The sequence below is a fragment of the Salvelinus namaycush genome, chromosome 10, assembly GCF_016432855.1.
Source record: "Salvelinus namaycush isolate Seneca chromosome 10, SaNama_1.0, whole genome shotgun sequence".
NCBI lineage: Eukaryota > Metazoa > Chordata > Actinopteri > Salmoniformes > Salmonidae > Salvelinus > Salvelinus namaycush.
Genome location: NC_052316.1, coordinates 18520579 through 18542298, shown reverse-complemented (window position 1 = coordinate 18542298; position 21720 = coordinate 18520579). Strand labels below are relative to the sequence as shown.

Here is a 21720-nt window from a genome sequence, read left to right as displayed (position 1 = left end):
AAATAACAACCAGAGTGTGTGTGTGTGTGTAAAACATGTTCGTGATACAGGAGTAATAAGAGTCACTCCATTCTGTTCTGCTCTCCAGGTAGAGATTCCTTCCTGCAATAAGAAGGTTTGGCCAGAGAGCATCCCCACTGGAGCTGAGATTGAGAGAGAGGAGAAAACTGAGCAAGGAAGGGACGGAGGGAGAGCCTCTTCTGCCCTGAGTGGTTGTTGGTTGAGTGTGGCCCCATTGGTAGGCGGGTCCCCAGGCCCTCAGATCACCCCAAACTCCATGAGAGACTTGAGGAGCACCGTGTCCTTGACGTCACTGAACACTTTGCGGATGTTGTTGGTGTCGGTGGCGCAGGTGAAGTGGGGGTACAGCGTCTTGCTATCTTCCTTCTTGTCCCGGCTGTGAGCCTGCTGCTCATACATCTTCTGGATGTACTTCATAGCATCCTGAGCATCACGTCGCTTTCCTTCATGTGTGGGGTGAGGAGGACAAGGGACAGGAAAGAGATGGAGACAACCACAGCAAAGGAGGAGAGTGAGAGAAGGGAGAGAAAAGGTCAGGAGATATGAGAATATGGTAGAGAAAAATGGGAGGCCATTAGAAACAAAAATGACAAGCAATGGATCGAACATATTGAATGATTTTCATGTAGTATTGCAGCCATCACACAATGTTACCATTTAGCAAAACGTTTAAATGGCAACTGTTCATCGAACGGCCAATATGAATGAATCTATACTAATAATTTCAGACTTTATGAAGGAAAGAACAATGTCTCCCCAACCCCCCGCCATAGATGCCTGGAGTGATAGCGTAGTGATGCAAAGAGCAGGGTATTTATGGTTGCCATGAGCAACAGGCCGGGGGAGACGGGGTGCGCGGAGCTGATGTGTAGGTAGGTGGGGAAGCTCTAGAGAGGCTCTGATACCTTCCTTCCACATCAGTGTAGGCACAGTGTTAGTAAACTATGTACCCACGACATACAAGAAGTAACATGAAGTACCTGAAGTAACATGAAATCAATCACACATTCAACGTTTGCTGAAACAAGAATAAATGGTACTCAAAAAACATTATGTTTACTGGTTTTGCTATAGCCAGTATGGTTATGTATTCATGTGAGAACTCACCCTAAGAAATGGAAACCTCACTAGGTTTGAAATTACTTTCTAAAATGAGGTCTTTGTTATTCCAACCAGAAGCAACAGTTAGCTACATCTCTAATGGTTTTAGAAAGAAAAATGAAACACCAAAGAATATGGCTCGATAGGTTTACATCCATCATCACACTGCCTATTATCTACCAGCTCAATGTGAGGGGATGTGTGTGTGTGTGTGTGTGTGTGAGAGAGTGAGTGATTGAGTGTTTGTGAGAGTGTGTGTGTGAGTGTGTATGTGTGTGTGTGAAAGAGTTTTTGTGAGAGTGTGTGTGTGTGTGTGTGTGTGTGTGTGAGTGAGTGTGTGTGAGAGAGAGTGTTTGTGAGTGTGTGTGTGTGTGTGTGTGTGTGTGTGTGTGTGTGTGTGTGTGTGTGTGTGTGTGTGAGAGAGTGAGTGAGTGTTTGTGAGAGTGTGTGTGTGAGTGTGTATGTGTGTGTGTGAAAGAGTTTTTGTGAGAGTGTGTGTGTGTGTGTGAGTGTGTGTGAGAGATAGTGTTTGTGAGAGTGTGTGTGTGTGTGTGTGTGTGTGTGTGTGTGTGTGTGTGTGTGTGTGTGTGTGTGTGTGTGTGTGTGTGAGGTGAGCGACAGTGTTTGTGAGTGTGTGTGTGTGTGTGTGTGTGTGTGTGTGTGTGTGTGTGTGTGTGTGTGTGTGTGTGTGTGTGTGTGTGTGTGTGTGTGTGTGTGTGTGTGGAGCTACCTGTGAACCCTGGGAAGTACTTCTGCAGGTCAGATGCCTGGATCTTGTCAGCCAGGATATCTGTCTTGTTGAGAAAGAGGATGATGGAGGTGTTGAGGAACCAGGGGGAGTGGATGGTGGTGTAGAACAAAGCCAAGCTCTCATCCATACGCTTCTGCTGGGGGGGAGGGGGAATGAGGGGGAGAGGGGAGGGAGAGAAGGGGAGAGGGAGTGAAGGGGGAGGTTGATGAATTTAGAGGGAGACTAAAAAGTGTCCAGGAAAGATAAGCGGCTTAGTGAGCCTTGGTCAGGGCGGAGGGTTGAAGAGATTGCGGTCAGGAGGGAGGGTTGAAGAGTTGCGGTCAGGAGGGAGGGTTGAAGAGATTGCGGTCAGAAGGGAGGGTTGAAGAGATTGCGGTCAGGAGGGAGGGTTGAAGAGATTGCGGTCAGGAGGGAGGGTTGAAGAGATTGCGGTCAGGAGGGAGGGTTGAAGAGATTGCGGTCAGGAGGGAGGGTTGAAGAGATTGAGGTCAGGAGGGAGGGTTGAAGAGATTGCGGTCAGGAGGGAGGGTTGAAGAGATTGCGGTCAGGAGGGAGGGTTGAAGAGATTGCGGTCAGGAGGGAGGGTTGAAGAGATTGCGGTCAGGACGGAGGTTTGAAGAGATTGCGGTAAGGCAGCAGGTTTTGATAGGCAACAGTAAGACCTGTTGGCCATGGCCAGGAAAAACTCTGGAGAGAATCTTGACTTACATTGAAGGCCAAGGACGACACAGAGGACAAACAGATAAACTGACTGACTGTTTGACTGACTTGACTGACTGAAAGACAGACAGACAGAAAGACAGACAGGCAAGACAGACAGGCCAGCCAGACAAGCCAGACAGACAAGCCAGCCAGCCAGCCCGACAGATAGACAGACAGACAGACAGACAGACAGACAGACAGACAGACAGACAGACAGACAGACAGACAGACAGGTGCTCACATCAGTCTCTCTCTCCTCCAGGACCTGGTCGTACTCGCTGAGGGAAGCCAGGAAAATGAGGGACGTCACATCCTGAAAACAATGGATCCACTTTCTCCTCTCTGACTTCTGTCCACCCACATCCACAATCCTACCCGGAGAGAGAAAATGATAAAACACATATTAGAGCATCTTTTAACACACACACCACACACACACACACACACACACACACACACACACACACACACACACACACACACACACACACACACACACACACACACACACACACACACACACACAGACACACACACACACACACACACTGTTGTGCCCTTTAATCAATAAGGTGTTTGTGATGCCACGCATGGCAGGGGCCTTGTCTTGGTGAGGCAGCTGGTCAGAGTTGTTAATGAGCTAGGAGTGTCTGTACTCTATAGAGGTGTAGCTAACACTGTGAGAGAGGCTGTCATATCCCCCGGTGTATACCCAGACTCCTCTCTTCTCTCTCCTGCTGTCACACATCAAACCTGGTTCAGTTTCCAAGTCCCCATGCAAATGAGCCTCACAGAGCATTTGGCTCTAAAAAAGGCCGTAATTGATACCTCACCATTTCTATCGCACTGTATCCTGCCTGCCCGATTACAGAGACAAATTACAGTCCAACCTTTCACAACAGAGGAGGAGAAAAACGCCACACCTGAACATAGCTGGAACATTCATGTTAATAATACAAAGGTCTCTTAAGAAACAATTGCATGGACATGTTCAAAAGCACAAAAATAAATGAGTGAGTTCTCAGGAAGTTTTCTGTATAATGCCAATTGTGATTGTATGTGATTGTAATTACACCGTGCCCAAAGTATGTACATTAATGTGCTTCCTGCAATGAAAGTATCTGCCCTATTCCTATCTGCCGATGCTGGCTCTCAGTTCCACTCCCACCTTTGCTCACAGAGTGAAGAGAGAGATGCATTCTGACAAGCACATGGATATATGACTGTTGAGCAACATTTAAATGTAGTTGCGGGGGAAAACAACGTTTTTAAAACAACTACAGTAAATGTAGTTAAATAGAGGGGAAACTCCGCTTTCTGTGGGTATAACAATTATTTCTCAACTCTCAATATTGAGGAAATTATAGCACTTTACAAACGGAGTATGTTGCATTTTCGGTATTGAATAGATCAAGTAGCCTATAAAAGCTTAATCAATTACATGACTATCTAATAACAATATCATATTCAGAATTAGCTATTTATTTAAGGTGTTTTGAGTTTCCACTTCCTCAGGTTAATTATGTAGAATAGGCTATAGCCTAAAGGCCAATATGCACAAAAATGCATCATTCTGGATGCTATTTTGACATGTTGCACAGAATATCAACCATGAATTCCCTTAACATGTTAGATAAAATATTAAACTTCTTTATTTTCTTACTTCTTAATGGAACTGGAAGAAGTAAGTCTAGAGCCCTGCCACTAATGGAAAGTAACTGTGCAGTAAAAAAAAAATACACTGCTCAAAAAAATAAAGGGAACACTTAAACAACACAATGTAACTCCAAGTTAATCACACTTCTGTGAAATCAAACTGTCCACTTAGGAAGCAACACTGATTGACAATAAATTTCACATGCTGTTGTGCAAATGGAATAGACAAAAGGTGGAAATTATAGGCAATTAGCAAGACACCCCCAATAAAGGAGTGGTTCTGCAGGTGGTGACCACAGACCACTTCTCAGTTCCTATGCTTCCTGGCTGATGTTTTGGTCACTTTTGAATGCTGGCGGTGCTTTCACTCTAGTGGTAGCATGAGACGGAGTCTACAACCCACACAAGTGGCTCAGGTAGTGCAGCTCATCCAGGATGGCACATCAATGCGAGCTGTGGCAAGAAGGTTTGCTGTGTCTGTCAGCGTAGTGTCCAGAGCATGGAGGCGCTACCAGGAGACAGGCCAGTACATCAGGAGACGTGGAGGAGGCCGTAGGAGGGCAACAACCCAGCGGCAGGACCGCTACCTCCGCCTTTGTGCAAGGAGGAGTACTGCCAGAGCCCTGCAAAATGACCTCCAGCAGGCCACAAATGTGCATGTGTCTGCTCAAACGGTCAGAAACAGACTCCATGAGGGTGGTATGAGGGCCCGACGTCCACAGGTGGGGGTTGTGCTTACAGCCCAACACCGTGCAGGACGTTTGTGTACATACGTATTCAGACTCTTTTCTCTGAGACTCGAAATTGAGATCAGGTGCATCCTGTTTCCATTGATCATCCTTGAGATGTTTCTACAACTTGATTGGAGTCCAGCTGTGGTAAATTCAATTGATTGGACATGATTTGGAAAGGCACAAACCTGTCTATATAAGGTCCCACAGTTGACCCACAGTCAGAGCAAAAACCAAGCCATGAGGTCGAAGGAATTGTCCGTAGAGCTCCGAGACAGGATTGTGTCGAGGAGGATCTGGGGAAGGGTACCAAAAAATGGCTCCAGCATTGAAGGTCCCCAAGAACACAGTGGCCTCCCTCTTTCTTAAATGGAAGTTTGGAACCACCAAGACTCTTCCAGAGCTGGCCGCCCGGCCAAACTGAGCAATTGGAGGGAAAAGGCCTTGGTCAGGGAGGTGACAAAGAACCCGACGGTCACTCTGACAGTGCTCCAGAGTTTCTCTGTGGAGATGGGTGAACCTTCCAGAAGGACAACCATCTCTGCAGCACTCCACCAATCAGACCTTTATGGTAGAGTGGCCAGACGGAAGCCACTCCTCAGTAAAAGGCATATGACAGCCAGCTAGAAGATTATCTGGTCTGATGAAACCAAGAGTGAACTCTTTGACCTGAATGCCAAGCGTCACGTCTGGAGGAAACCTGCCACCATCCCTACGGTGAAGCATGGTGGTGGCAGCATCATGCGGTGAGGATGTTTTTCAGCGGCAGGGAGACTAGTCAGTGTCGAAGGGAAAGATGAGAGGAGCAAAGTGCAGAGAGATCCTTGATGAAAACCTGCTCCAGAGGGCTCAGGACCTCAGACTGGGGTGAAGGTTCACCCTCCAACACAACAACGACCCTAAGCATACAGCCAAGACAATGCAGGCGTGGCTTCGGGACAAGTCTCTCAATGTCTTTGAGTGGCTCAGCCAGAGCCCGGACTTGAACCCGATTGAACATCACTGGAGAGACCTGAAAATAGCTGTGCAGCGACGCTCCCCATCCAACCTGTCAAAAGCTTGAGAGGATCTGCAGAGAAGAACTCCCCAAATATAGGTGTGGCAAGCTTGTAGCGTCATACCTAAGAAGACTCGAGGATGTAATCGCTGCCAAAGGTGCTTCAACAAAGTACTGAGTAAAGAGTCTGAATACTTATGTAAGTGTGAAATTTCTATTTTAATTTTTTTTAATACATTTCTAAACATTTCTAAAAACCTGGTTTTGCTTTGCCTTTATTGTGTGTAGATTGATGAGGGAAAAAAACAGTTGAATCCATTCTTAGAAAAAGGCTGTAACGTAACAAAATGTGGACAAAGTCAAAGGGTCTGAATACCTTCCAAATGCACTGTAAATATCGTGGATTTGTCATTATTGAGCAAAATGGGTCAATATATAGTGATATGACTTTTTGTCTAAATTTACCAACTCTATGTAGTCCACAATTTAATCAGCAGCAATGCTGTTCCATTAGTTCCCTTGAGATCTGGGTGAGTCCTGGGTGGGTGATATGAGTGAGAGTGTGGCCACCTGAGTGTGATGGCCTTTACGGTGAAGGAGTAGTCATGGATGCCGGTGGTGGGGAATCGTACCCGCAGCACGTCCTGAGCAGTGGGGATGTAGTTTGGGGCAGATATGCGGTCCAGATTGGTCATGTAACTGAAAAGGACAGAAAGACAGAAAGAGAGAGAGAGGGAAAAAGAGAGAGCAAAAAAACAGAAAGAAAGAGAGAGCGAGAGAGCATGTTAAAATTGTGAAATAATTCAATTGCCCGTGGTAATGACAATGGCAGTAGCAAGTTCATTCTATCTATCATGTTCTTTACATGATACATGTAATATGAACTGTATACAACAACAATCAACACAAATGTAGTTTTGCAGAATGAATTGAGCTGGGAAATTAGACAAAGTGAAATGGAGTCTTTACCACTGTGTTGGGATTATTGTTTTCATGGCTTTTGTTGATACACCCTGTCATTAATTGGATGTTGACTGACTATGTGCATGTTTCTTATTATGCTGCTATACTGACGCAGAGCTAGCTGAGTAAATACTGAGAGAGCAGAGAGAAGGAGAGAGAGGACACAAGGGCGAGACAGGTATGGACAGATACGGGAGGAACACATAGCAGTCCAGCAGTATTGCAGTGATTGAAATGAGTCGTTTCCATTCATTTTCTGTAATGTGAGGCATTAGCTACTCTGATGTCAACTTGTTGACTTTGTAGAAATGTATTACATTTGAACTTAATTAGTAAATTCATTCTAAAAGGAAACTAAACTTTACTATCGGATAGCTTTCAAGAATGGGTGGAAAGTGAGAAACGATCCTCATTGTGGCTGTGTATTTTATAACATGAAATCAAATGAATGGTGCCTGATAAGATGGTTGTTTTGTGGCTTCAACATGGCTGAGATCTTGATGTGTATTTATTTGTGAACTAGCCCCCTCCAATGGACATTATGGATTTTGCAGTTGATAAGGACAGTGTACAATGTACAGTGCTGTACAATGGGGACAAAGGGTTGTCCCCATGTTGTATATTTCATTGTTTTTGATTATTCAAGTATAACATTTTATATTTACATACTTACATTTTACCAAGGAAGGAAAAAACATCTACTGAAAAAACAGGTGCAAACTTTGCAAATATTTTACTTGGGGCAAATGCTTAGTAAATATGTTCCATGGAGACAGAGATAAAGACAGAGAGCGAGAGAGAGAGATAGAGATAAAAACTGAGATAAAGACAGAGAGCGAGAGAGATAGAAATAAAGACAGAGATATAGAGACAGAGATAGAGATAAAGACAGATAAAGACAGAGAGATAGAGAGAGAGAGATAGAGAGACTGGTGGTACTCACTACTCTGTGGAGTCCAGCAACTGATACTCGCTGCGGCGGCTGTAGCAGACCCGGAGGCCTGGGTCGGCCCAGAGATGGCGGATAGCGTCCACAAAACCACGGTCCAGCTGGGTGACCTGCACTGTGTCCACATCCTGCATCCACCTGGCATACATCTGAAGGCAGAAAGAGGGGCTTTAATTGGCTCTAATGTCTGATCCACAGGCGTCAAAGAAAAATCTGTGAAAGCCTCTCCAATCAAAAACACAGAAACAACATGTGTATAATGTGTTTTGTTTTGGTAAATATATGCTAATGGTTAAAGGTCAGTTTGATTGAACAGTATGTACGGTATGCCACCAGACCCTGACCTCATTCTCTGGGTAGGCATAGGGCAGTCTGAGGGTGATCATGGCCCGGGTCATAGCTTTCACAGCCGTGAAGATGTTCTGGTAGATGAGCTTGGCGAAGTCCCGTCTTTCCTCTTCAGAGAAGCCACTTCCATGGATGATCCTCATCTGTCTGATGAAGGTGGTTTTCCCACTCTCCCCTGTGCCTGAGGACACATAGCCCAGAGGAGAGTCAGAGAGGAGAACAATTCTCAGAGGATGTTTTAAAAATGTTATTAAACAATGCAATGTTACAATAAGTGTTGATCCGCTGAAGAGTCAGAGACAGCATTACACAATGAGCATTCGGCAACTCATCAAAACCTCATACACGCTTTCAAGCGATACCAGCCATCTGCCTAGTGACAAACCTACTATGAGAGGATACAGTCCTCAGGTAAAAGCCTCAGAGGAATGCATAGTTAACCTTAAAGTAAAACTTTCAAGAAGTTGACAGGTTTGACAGATGTAGGCCACCATCAAGTCAGGATAGTTTATTGTAATTAATTGGTTATGACACAGTTATTACACACATTTGACTTGTCCTGTCCTGCATCTAACCATTTTTTACTGTTATTTTACAAGGTAAGTTGACTGAGAACACATTCTCATTTACAACAACAATCAGTGGAGTAGTTACAGGCGAGAGGAGGGGGGATGAATGAGCCAATTGGAAGCTGGGGATCTGTGTCTGCACCATGCACTCTCACTACTAGTGTCCCCCAGGGCTCGGTTCTAGGCCCTCTCCTCCTCTCTATACACCAAGTCACTCGGCTCTATCATATCCTCACATGGTCTCTCCTATCATTGCTATGCAGATGACACTCAACTACTTTTCTGCTCCCCCCTTCTGACACCCAGGGGGTGACACACATCTCTGCGTGTCTGGCAGATATCTCAGCTTGGATGTCAGCCCACCACCACAATGGAAATAATCTGTTAAGCTTTATTGTGTTATCCTTGATGATTTTCTTAAATTGTATGTGGAGGCGTCACCTGCTGGAGCGCCCTTATGTTTGGATTTTACAAACTGTCAAATAAATTAAATCAATCATTCACCTTAAGCTCAACCTCAGAGCTGCCCTCCTCCCACGGGAAGGCCTGCCCGCTCAAAGACCACTCCATCACGGTTGGCAACTCCACAGTGTCACCCTCCCAGAGTGCAAAGAACCTTGGCGTGACCCTGGACAACACCCTATTCTCTGCAAACATCAAAGCAGTGACTCGCTCCTGCAGGTTCATGCTCTACAACATCCGTAAGGTATGACCCTACCTCACACAGGAAGCGGCACAGGTCCTAATCCGGGCTCTTGTCATCTCCTGTCTGGACTACTGAAACTCGCTGTTGGCTGGGCTCCCCGCTTCTGAGGGCCAGCTGGGAATTTAGCCAGGACACCGGGGTCAACACCCCTACTCTTACGATAAGTGCTATGGGATCTTTTAGTGACCACAGAGCATCAGGTCACCCGTTTAACGTCCCATTCGAAAGACGGCACCCTACATAGTGCAATGCCCCCAATCACTGCACTGGCGCATTCAGATCTTTTTTTTTAGACCAGAGTGCCTCTTATTGTGCCTCATACCCCCTTTTATTTCCCTTCCGTCAAATGATTGAGTTTTTATTTGACGGAGTAGGCTATTTTGTACAGAAATTTCATGACCCCATCTATCTCATTCTTCAAATGTTAACATGTCAACACATGCTTAACATACTTGTCTTTCCTTAGTAATGGCAGAAAATAGGCCCTAGACTTAGAGAGGTGTATACCTCATGCATTCCTCACCTGCTAAATGTTACACTCCCAGTCCAGGTGTCATGAAATAATAAATGGCATTGCATCTTTCTCAAAATATGAATGTTCGTTTTTGGCTTTGCATCTTTCTCAAAGATATTTGTTTTTGTTGTTGAATGCATCATTTTGTTGTTCTCATTGTTGGTTTAAATGGGTGAAAAGTCAGTCATTGCCCATTCTGGACACTTTCAGACGGCTTATATTCCATATGGATTTTTGTCTGTTGCTATTCAATAAAAATAAGTTATTAAGCCCAAGAGTGAAGGAAGAAAAAACTAAATGTGTGTAGGCTATAATAAACATAGCCTAATGCATTTCAAGTCGGAAGACAGAAGATGGAGCTACTGACCGAGTAAAAGAACTTTGATTTCTTTGCGTTCTCTGTTCTTCTGCTGTCGGAGAATCCTCTGAATCTCCTTGTCAATAGCAATGGTTCTCCTCTCTTCATCGTCCAGGCAACAAACCCAGGTCCGACGGCACCATTTCCAGCACGCCATGTCGAACTCACTCAAATAGGTAGAATTGTTTATAAATTAGTATAATATACATCTCATGCTTAGCAATACTGTACTTCTCAGAAAGTTTTTTTTTGAATTAGCCTATGTTTTTAAAGTAGGTATTTTGATGTTGGCAGACAAAGCACAGCATACATTTCCCGAGCAGTGTGTATTTTTTTCAGAATCAAAAACGTGATCATTGCATAATGTCCAATAATTGCACCGACACATTTTACTGGTTCTTTATACCATTGAAAGACAAATTAGTGTCAAGAACACAAATGGCTGACAGAATCATTTTACTCGACTTTTTGATAGCCTTTTTTACTAATGGTAATTAAATCACAATTAGGGGACTTTTCCGTCAGAAAACCATGAAAATGCCGGTCATGAACAAACAAAGAAGTTATTAAAAACAAATAAGTAGTATTTATTTTTATCAAAATGATTTACCTTCAATGTGTCACACCCCATGTAAAGCAAATACATCAGACTTTCGTTGCGCGTGATCCATTCTCCCCGTGTTCCTATAATATTTTGTTTAACTGTATGAACGTTTCGTTGAAGCACAGCAGAGTATTTCCCGGTTTCAATAACAGTTTGTCTCAAACATAAGCAGATCCTTGTTTAAGTCTACTACAGTACGTGTTCGGGTAGAATATGCAGGGTATGTAGCTTGGTGAAAACACCTCTCAGTCAATGGAATGCGCCTTGAGTGACATGGACTACCTCACTGCAGATAAAGTTTCGACTGAGCTTCATCCCTCACTCAGTCTGCCACAGTCCCATGAGAATGTTAAATGTATGAAGTGAATGGAAAAAGTCCCTTCCTCATCTGTCAGGGATGTATAAACATCCTTTCAGACTTGTGGAGTAAGTTACTCATACTTTTGCTATACCAAACTAATATTTCATAACTCACAAGTGTCAATAGACATAGATTAATCATTCTAAAAGTGTTTTTGTTGTGAGATGAATGGCATAACAGGTAAATTATTTGTTACTCCTCCCGCCAGCGTTCTGTATGTCAATCTTTTGTCTCAGCAGGCAGAACCGGTTTTACACAGGGATTTCATGCACTCTTCACTAGGTCTCAGATATTAGGATTGCCTGAGCTCCACATTGCCATGGGAACAAGGTGAGGTGAGCCACTGCTGAGAAAGGGAGGGGGAGTAAGAGAGATGTGGTGAGGGGGTGGGGACTGACGGTAACAGGAAAGTCCCCTTCTTTCTGCAAAATACAAGAAATGAGGTGCCAATTGTGATAACCCAAAAGGCAGGAAAGAGTGCACGGAAGAAGCAACTCCAGAGGGAACTCAGCTCAGGCAGTATGAGCTACGGCCCAGGGGAGCTACCCAACCTATCCTCCCTATCTGTGGAAAATGGAATGAGGTAGCCAATATGTCCCATAAAACAAGGCATTATAAAGGATTCATCACAGAACAATTGTAATCTGTTATTTCAATTTCATGGATTTTGCACCTGCCTCTGTCTGCAATCTATGTTGCTATTGTATAGCGCCATACCCTACCCTACTACTGCAGATTATCTGAGGTTCAACTTTGCTTTGTTGCCCTCTGCCCGCCCCGTGTATTGAGTGGAGTTCACCCACACAGACTATAATAACAGGTGAGGAGATTAATGACGACAGAATGAGGTTACGTGATTTACGTCAAGGCATAATATTATTTTGTGAAAACAATAAAAATGCATTCATGGATTTTAAACGGATATTAGCATTTTTATTTCAAATGTAATACTGTTTGAACATACACTCACCGGACAGGTTATTGGGTACATCACCCCGTTCATGAAAATGGATCACTCCTACAGACAGTGAGTCACGTGGCCGTGGCTTGCTATATAAAGCAGGCAGACAGGCATTGAGGCATTGAATTACTGTTCGATTGAACGTTAGAATAGGCAAAACAAGTGACCTAAGCAACTTTGAGTGTGGTATGATCGTCGGTGCCAGGCGCGCCGGATCCAGTATCTTAGAAACGGCAGTTCTCCTGGGCTTTTTTCTCTGTAAACCCACTAAAAGGGTTTACAGAGAATGGTGCGACAAACAAAAAACATCCAATCAGCGAAATTCCTGGGGGCAAAAACAGCTAGTTGATGAGAGAGGTCGAAGGACAATGGCAAGAATTGTGCAAGCTAACAGGCGGGCCTCAAACAGGCAAGTAATGGCGCATACAACAGTGGTGTGCAGAACGGCATCTAGAATGCACAACGCGTCAATCCTTGTCACGGATGGGCTATTGCAGCAGACGATCACACCGGGTTCTACTCCTATCAGCTAAAAACAAGAAGAAGCGGCTCCAGTGGGCATGCGATCACCAACACTGGACAATTGAAGACTGGAAAAACATCACCTGGAACATGACAGCGAGTTCAGTGTACTTAAGTGGCCTGCGCAGTCCCCAGACCTCAACCTAATAGAGCAGGCTGTTCTGAAGGCAAAGATTGGTCCAACTTGGTATTGCCAGCAGCATACCACCCTGCATACCACTGCTGGCTTGCTTCTGAAGCTAAGCAGGGTTGGTTCTGGTCAGTCCCTGGATGGGAGACCAGATACTGCTGGAAGTGGTGTTGGAGGGCCAGTAGGAGGCACTCTTTCCTCTGGTCTAAAAAAATATCCCAATGCCCCAGTGACACTGCCCTGTGTAGGGTGCTGTTGTTCAGATGGGATGTTAAATGGGTGTCCTGACTCTCTGAGGTCATTAAAGATCCCATGGCACTTGTAAGAGTAGGGGTGTTAACCCTGGTGTTCTGGCTAAATTCCCAATCTGGCCCTCAAACCATCATGGTCACCTAATAATCCCCAGTTTACAATTGGCTCATTCATCCCTCTCCCCAGGTTGTTGCTGTAAATGAGAACGTGTTCTCAGTCAACTTACCTGTTAAAATAACAGATACAATTATTTTTTTAAAGATGGGTGTACCTAATAAAATGTCTATTGTGTGTGTGTCACGCCTACTCCCGTTCCCTCTCTCCGGCGCTCGACGTTGCCGGTCCTGGCAACCCACATTATGCACACCTTCCGTCTCCCAGGGTAGGCCTGAGTATTCCATTACCATCGTTGTCCATCAAACCCTTGCTTGTTCCCATTTCACTGACTGGCTGTCCTTCAAGTGTTGTCTCTACAGCTCTAGTGGACTCCGGTGCCGCTGGGAACTTCATCGACCAGGCCCCGCCTCCTCCCTGAACTTAACTTCATACCCGCTCTCCTCTCCTTTTCCTGTCCAGGCTCTGAACATGCGACCATTAGGATCCGGCACAATTACGCACATCACAGCACCACTCACCCTCACCGTGGGACCCATGTACCAGGAAAGCCTTCCCTTCCTTATCACCACCACACCTGTACACAAAGTCATGCTCGTACTGTTATATTCTTCTAGAATCAATTGGTACACATCATTAATTTCAAAGTCCCAAAATGGATGTAGCAAATGCAGATTGCCTCTTTAAGGTTATCAGTGAACTGACACTATCAGTTAAATAAAGGCAATATGGTAGAAACCAAACACCCTCTGTCTGTGAGAATAGAAGGATGCTTTTATTAAGTAGAGCCCAAAAACGTGCAACTACCTTAATTGTCCACATGGTGTCACCTGGCTCAACTTTATTGGTGTACAGCAGTGGCAACTGCATTGCTCCATTTCACCAATCAGCTCAGTGGGTAAATTCAACACTGCAAAAAAGTAAGAGGATTGTTGTCAAATAAAGATAATGGACATGTGTGTGACACACACTGAAATCAATCAATCATTCATGCACGTTGCTACATCAAGTATTATTCCAAGATGGCGTAGCAGTTGGACGTGTTTGTTTTTGTCCCGTGTAAATATTCTACTTTTTTAATTTTTTCTGTATACATTTCAATCTCTTTTTCCATTTTCAAATTAAATATACCTTCCTGCAACCCGCCTCACCCAACGTGGTACAGATCTGCTATTTCTTTTAGACCTTATAACCGGAACCTCCATCAGAAGCTAGCCTTCAGAAGCAAGCCAGCTAATTAGCTACTAACTATTTAGTCATTGTTAGCCACTGCTAGCAGTCTTTACCTTTAGCACAGACACCAGCTGCTTTAGCCCGGATAGCCTGGATAATATCCGCCAGTCTGCACAGCGCGATATCAGCCCGGAGTATATCGGACTGCTTTTCCCCCCCACTACATCACTGGATTCCTGCCGCAAGCTCTGGACCATTACACCGGATCATCGCAGCTAGCTAGCTGCTATCGAGTGGCTATCGCCCTTGTCCAGAAGCAAGCACCAATTAGCCTCAAGCTAGGCCCATTCCCTCAGCTAGAAAACGAAGTACACCAACTACAACACCTCTCTTGCCAATTGGCCTAGACCTTCTGACGACACAGAGCCCCGCCGATCCATCGCGACTGGTCTGCTGACGTATTTCGGCCGATGTGCTCTCAACCGGCCTCTGCGTCGATGTCGGTGAGGACCCAGCTACTAGCCCCAGCCTGCTAGCTCTTTGAGTGCCGTGTCTCCCGCTCGCCTAGCGTAGCGACGACTGCCGAGTGGCTGGCTCCCTGTTTCATCCATTGCTGCTTATTGGACCCTATGATCACTCGGCTACACAGCTGATGCCTACTGGATTGTTCATTAACACGGTACTTCATTTTGTTATGTCGGCCCCAGCCTCGAACTCAGGCCCTGTGTGTAGCTAACTGACACTCTCTGCCCATTCATCGCCATTTACCCGTTGTTGTTTTTTTAGCTATTTACCCATTGTTGTCTTATTCCTCCCAATCAACACCTGTGATTGCTTTATGCCTCCCTCTGTCAATATGCCTTGTAAACTGTTGTTTAGGGTAGCTCTCATTGTTTTGTTTTACTGCAGAGCCCCTAGTCCCGCTCTACATGCCTCGGTTAGCTCCCTTGCCCCACCCCCCACACATGCGGAGACCGCACTTAGTTTAACTGGCGCTTCCAGGGATGCAGCCTCTCTCATCGTCACCCAATGCCTAGGTTTACCTCCACTGTACTCGCACCCTACCATGCCCTTGTCTGTGCATTATGCCCTGAATCTATCCTACCATGCCCAGAAGTCTGCTCCTTTTACTCTCTGTTCCGAACGCACTAGACAACCAGTTCTTTTAGCCTTTAGCCATACCCTAATCCTACTCCTCCTCTGTTCCTCTGGTGATGTAGAGGTTAACCCAGGCCTTGTGTGTCCCCAGGCGCTCTCATTTGTTGACTTCTGTAACCGGAAAAGCCTTGGGTTCATGCATGTTAACATCAGAAGCCTCCTCCCTAAGTTTGCTTTATTCACTGCTTTAGCACACTCCGCCAACCCTGATGTCCTAGCCGTGTCTGAATCCTGGTTTAGGAAGGCCACCAAAAATTCTGATATTTCCATCCCCAATTACAACATTTTCCGTCAAGATAGAACTGCTAAAGGAGGCGGAGTTGCAATCTACTGTAGATAGCCTGCAGAGTTCTGTCCTACTATCCAGGTCTATACCCAAACAGTTCGAGTTTCTACTTTTTAAAAATCCACCTTTCCAGAAATAAGTCTCTCACTGTTGCCACTTGTTATAGACCACCCTCAGCCCCCAGCTGTGCCCTGGACAACATATGTTAATTAATTGCCCCCCACTTATCTTCAGAATTTGTACTGTTAGGTGACCGTCCTACGATCTAAGCTAGATGCCCTCAATCTCACACAAATGATCAAGGAACCTACCAGGTACAACCCTAAATACGTAAACACGGGCAACCTCTAGATATCATCCTGACCAACCTGCCCTCTAAATCCACCTCTGCTGTCTTCAACCAGGATCTCAGCGATCATTGCCTCATTGCCTGTGTCCGTAATGGGTCTGCGGTCAAACGACCACCCCTCATCACTGTCAAATGCTCCTTAAAACACTTCAGCGAGCAGGCCTTTCTAATCGACCTGGCCCGGGTATCCTGGAAGGATATTAACCTCATTCCGTCAGTAGAGGATGCCTGGTTATTCTTTAAAAGTGCTTTCCTCACCATCTTAAATATGCATACTCCATTCAAAAAATGTAGAACTAAGAACAGATAGCCCTTGGTTCACTCCAGACTTGACTGCCCTTGACCAGCACAAAAATATCCTGTGGCGTACTGCATTAGCATCAAATAGCCCCCGCGATATGCAACTTTTCAGGGAAGTTAGGGACCAATTTACACAGGCAGTTAGGAAAGCAAAGGCTAGCTTTTTCAAACAGAAATTTGCATCCTGTAGCACAAACTCCAAAAAGTTCTGGGACACTGTAAAGTCCATGGAGAATAAGAGCACCTTCTCCACGCTGCCCACTGCACTAAGGCTAGGAAACACTGTCACCACTGATAAATCTACGATAATTGAGAATTTCAATAAGCATATTTCTACGGCTGACCATGCTTTCCACCTGGCTACCCCTACCCCTACCCCTCTGCACACCCCACAGCAACTTGCCCAAGCCTCCCCTATTTCTCCTTCACCCAAATTCAGATAGCTGATGTTCTGAAAGAGCTACAAAATCTGGACCCCTACAAATCAGCTGGGCTAGACATTCTGGACCCTCTCTTTCTAAAATTATCCGCTGCAATTGTTGCAATTGCCTTATTACTAGCCTGTTCAACCTCTCCTTTGTATCTTCTGAGATCCCTAAAGATTGTAAAGCTGACGCGGTCATCCCCCTCTTCAAAGGGGGAGACACTCTAGACCCAAACTGATACAGACCTATGTCTATCCTACCCTGCCTTTCTAAAGTCTTCGAAAGGTCCAAAACGATATCATAACCGCCATCGATAACAGACAATACTGTGCAGCAGTCTTCATCGACCTGGTCAAGGCTTTCGACTCTGTCAATCACCGCATTCTTATCGGCAGACTCAACAACCTTGGTTTCTCAAATGACTGCCTTACCTGGTTCACAAACTACTTCTCAGATAGAGTTCAGTGTGTCAAATCGGAGTGCCTGTTGTCCGGACCTCTGGTAGTCTCTATGGGGGTGCCACAGGGTTCAATTCTCAGGCCGACTCTTTTCTCTGTATATATCAATGATGTCGTTCTTGCTGCTGGTGATTCCCTGATCCACCTCTACGCAGACGACATCATTCTGTATACTTCTGGCCCTTCTTTGGACACTGTGTTAACAAACCTTCAAACAAGCTTCAATGCCATACAACACTCCTTCCGTGGCCTCCAACTGCTCTTATATGCAAGTAAAACTAAATGCATGCTCGTCACCTGATCGCTGCCCGCACCCGCCCACCTAACATCACTACTCTGGACGGTTCTGACCTAGAACATGTGGACAACTATAAATACCTAGGTGTCTGTTTAGACTGTAAAATCTCCTTCCAGACTCACATTAAGCATCTCCAATCCAAAATAAAATCTAGAATCGGCTTCCTATTTCACAACAAAGCATCCTTCACGCATGCTGCCAAACATACCCTCGTAAAACTGACTATCCTACCGATCCTTGACTTCGGCGATGTCATTTACAAAATAGCCTCCAACATTCTAGTCAGCAAATTGGATGTAGTCTGTCACAGTGCCATCCGTTTTGTCACCAAAGCCCCATATACTACCCACCACTGTGACCTGCATGCTCTCATTGGCTGGCCCTCGCTTCATATTCGTTGCCAAACCCACTGGCTCCAGGTCATCTATAAGTCTTTGCTAGGTAAAGCCCCGCCTTATCTCAGCTCACTGGTAACCATAGCAGCACCCACCTGTAGCACGCGCTCCAGCAGGTATATTTCACTGGTCATCCTCTTTGGAGGAGTTGGCTTTCCAGTTCTCTGCTGCCAATGACTGGAACGAATTGCAAAAATCACTGAAGCTGGAGACTCATATCTCCCTCACTAACTTTAAGCATCAGCTGTCAGAGCAGCTCACCGATCATTGCACCCGTACAGTATACAGCCCATCTGTAAATAGCCCACCCAACTACCTCATCCCCATATTGTTATTTATTTTTTTGCTCCTTTGCACCCCAGTATCTCTACTTGCACATTCATCTTCTGCACATCTATCACTCCAGTGTTTAATTGCTAAATTGTAATTATTTCGCTACTATGGCCTATTTATTGCCTTACATCCCTAATCTTACTACATTTGCACACACTGTATATAGATGTTTTCTATTGTGTTATTGACGGTACGTTTGTTTATCCTATGTGTAACTGTGTTGTTTGTGTCGCACTGCTTTGCTTTATCTTGGCCAGGTCGCAGTTGTAAATAAGAACTTGTTCTCAACTATCCTACCTGGTTAAATAAAGGTGAAATAAAAAAATTACAGTACCATTTGCTCTGTGGTTGTATTCTGTATGCATGGCTGTGCCTGTGCCAAACTACTGCTCTGTTTCACTTTCATTATGGTTTCAAACAAGTTTGCAGACGTAACACATAATACATGTATACATGGGAAGCATGATACCCTGATAATGTACAGAATGTCAATTAATTCAGTAGAACTGAGCCATACAACAGTCACAATATTGATACTTCTCTGCAGTACTAGGGCCATAGCCAGCCCATAGCTGCAATAGTTAATCAGTGCCATCATCAGAGGGCCATTATAACTATTTTGCCTCCTACACAATATAGCAATGGAGACTGAGTGGCACTGGTGTCATAAGGTTTTGAGTACCATTATCAGTAATAATGAGTCAGAAGGATCTGAACTTACGGATAGAGAAAGTATACTGAACAAAAATATAAACGCAACAATGTTCCATGAGTTGAAATAAAATACATTTTTCATACACACAAAAACCTTATTTCTCTCAAATGTTGTGAACAAATTTGTTTACATCCCTGTTAGTGAGCATTTGTCCCTTGCCAAGATTATCAATCCGCCTGACAGGTGTGGCATATCAAGAAGCTGATTAAACAGCATGATCATTACACTGGTGCACCTTGTGCTGTGGACAATAAAAGGCCACTCTAAAATGTGCAGTTTTGTAACAACGCCACAGATGTCTCAAGTTTTGAAGCAGCGGGCAACTCGCATTCTGACTGCAGGAATGTCCACCAGAGCTGTTGCCAGAGAATTGAATGTTAATTTCTCTACCATAAACTGCCTCCAACGTCGTTTTAAAGAATTTGTCAGTATGTTCAAATGGCCTCACAACCGCAGACCATGTGTAACCACGCCAGCCCAGGACCTCCACATCCGGCTTCTTCACCTGCGGGATTGTCTGAGACCAGCCACGCAGACAGCTGACGAAACTGTGGGTTTGCACAATCAGAGAATTTCTGCACAAACTGTCATAAACCGTCTCAGGGAAGCTCATCTGCCTGCTTGTCATCGTCACCAGGGTCTTGACCTGACTGCAGTTCAGCATTGTAACCAACTTCAGTGGGCAAATGCTCACCTTCGATGGCCACTTGCATGCTAGAGAAGTGTGTTCTTCACGGATGAATCCTGGTTTCAAATGTACCGGGCAGATGGCAGACAGATTTACGGCCGTTGTGTGGGTAGCGGTATGCTGATGTCAACTTTGTGAACAGAGTGCCCCATGATGGCAGTGAGGTTATGGTATGGGCAGGCATAAGCTATGGACAACGAACACAATTGCATTTTATCGATGGCAATTTGAATGCACAGAGATACTGTGACGAGATCCTGAGGCCCATTTCCGCCGCCATCACTTCATGTTTCAGCATGATAATGCACGGCCCCATGTCGCAAGGATCTGTACACAATTCCTGGAAGCTGAAAATATCCCAGTTCTTCCATGGCCTGCATACTCATCAGGCATGTCACCACCACCCATTGAGCGTGTTTGAGATGCTCTGGATCGAAGTGTATGACAACGTGTTCCAGTTCCCGCCGATATCCAGCAACTTCACACAGCCATTGAAGAGGAGTGGGACAACATTCCACAGGCCACAATCAACAGCCTGGTCAACTCTATGTGACGGAGATGTGTCACACTGCATGAGGCAAATGGTGGTAATACCTGATACTGACTGGTTTTCTGATCAACGCCCATACTTTTTTTTTTTATGTAGGTATCTGTATTCACAATCATGTGAAATCCATAGATTAGGGCCTAATGAATTTATTTCAGTTGACTGATTTCCTTATATGAGCTGTAATTCAGTAAAATCTTTTAAATTGTTGCATTTACATTTTTGTTCATTGTATGATGAAGAAGAAGAAGAAGAACTGAACGTCTAACTCCATCACAAAAGGTTGCGATATTGATACACCACCAGCATATAGTAGTCTGTAGAGCACCACGTTTTTTTTAGGCTACTGTACAGAACATAAATAAATACACAACAGAATTAGGATTGGATTGGCCTATTTATAAGCCATTATCATCATGTGATTATTTTCAGTCATGGACATCACAGTCCTGGCAGAGTAAGGAATATTGCCTACTTGAATGCCAAGCCAATATTTTCCAAAAAAACGATTATTTCAAACTGATCAAATAAAGTAAAATGTTATTTGTCACATGCGTCGAATACAACTGATGTAGACTTTACCGTGAAATGCTTGCTTATGAGCCCTTTCCAACGATGCAGATTTTAACAATAATAATACCAATAAAAATAGCAACACAAGAGTAATAAAATACACAACACTGAAGCTATATACAGGGAATACCACTACCAGATCAGTGTGCAGCGGTACGAGGTATTTAAAGTAGATATGTACATAAAGGCAGGGTAAAGTGACTAGGCATCAGAATAGATAATAATAACAGTAAGAATAAAGAACAGAGTAGCAGAAGCATATGATGAGTGTGAAAGTGTGTGTATGTAGTGTATGTGAATGTGTGTGGGTTTTGTGTGAGAGTGTCAGTGTAGTGTGAGTGAGTGTGTACAGTATATACAGTTGAAGTCGGAAGTTTACATACACTTAGGTTGGAGTCATTAAAATTTGTTTTTCAACCACTCCACACATTTCTTGTTAACAAACTATCGTTTTGGCAAGTCGGTTAGGACATCTACTTTGTGCATGACACAAGTAATTTTTCCAACAATTGTTTACAGACAGATTATTTCACTTATAATTCACTGTATCACAATTCCAGTGGGTCAGAAGTTTACATGCACTAAGTTGACTGTGCCTTTAAACAGCTTGGAAAATTCCAGAAAATGATGTCATGGCTTTAGAAGCTTCTGGTAGGCTAATTGACACCATTTGAGTCAATTGGAGGTGTACCTGTGGATGTATTTCAAGGCC

The 21720-nt window shown here is 44.5% G+C and overlaps 1 protein-coding gene across 1 annotated transcript; it reads right to left on the bottom strand.

Annotated features, from left to right (window-relative positions):
- Nucleotides 1-258: 258 nt before the first annotated feature.
- On the bottom strand, nucleotides 259-10523 carry LOC120054470 (guanine nucleotide-binding protein subunit alpha-11-like). The gene is made up of 7 exons (XM_039001891.1): nucleotides 10376-10523; nucleotides 8216-8400; nucleotides 7866-8020; nucleotides 6530-6658; nucleotides 2817-2946; nucleotides 1853-2006; nucleotides 259-464 (listed from the first exon to the last, which is right to left on the bottom strand). The coding sequence occupies exons 1-7, from the start codon at nucleotides 10521-10523 to the stop codon at nucleotides 259-261; spliced, it is 1107 nt and encodes a 368-aa protein (XP_038857819.1).
- Between the last annotated feature and the right edge of the window lie 11197 nt (nucleotides 10524-21720).

Excerpts from the sequence above, each read along its gene's own strand:
- LOC120054470 (XM_039001891.1), bottom strand. The coding sequence starts at position 10,523 with ATGGCGTGCTGGAAATGGTGCCGTCGGACCTGGGTTTGTTGCCTGGAC. Across the intron at positions 8,021-8,215 it reads ATGCCTACCCAGAGAATGAG|ATGTATGCCAGGTGGATGCA; the intron begins GTCAGGGTCTGG and ends TTCTGCCTTCAG. Across the intron at positions 465-1,852 it reads GTACTTCCCAGGGTTCACAG|GAAAGCGACGTGATGCTCAG; the intron begins GTAGCTCCACAC and ends CCACACATGAAG.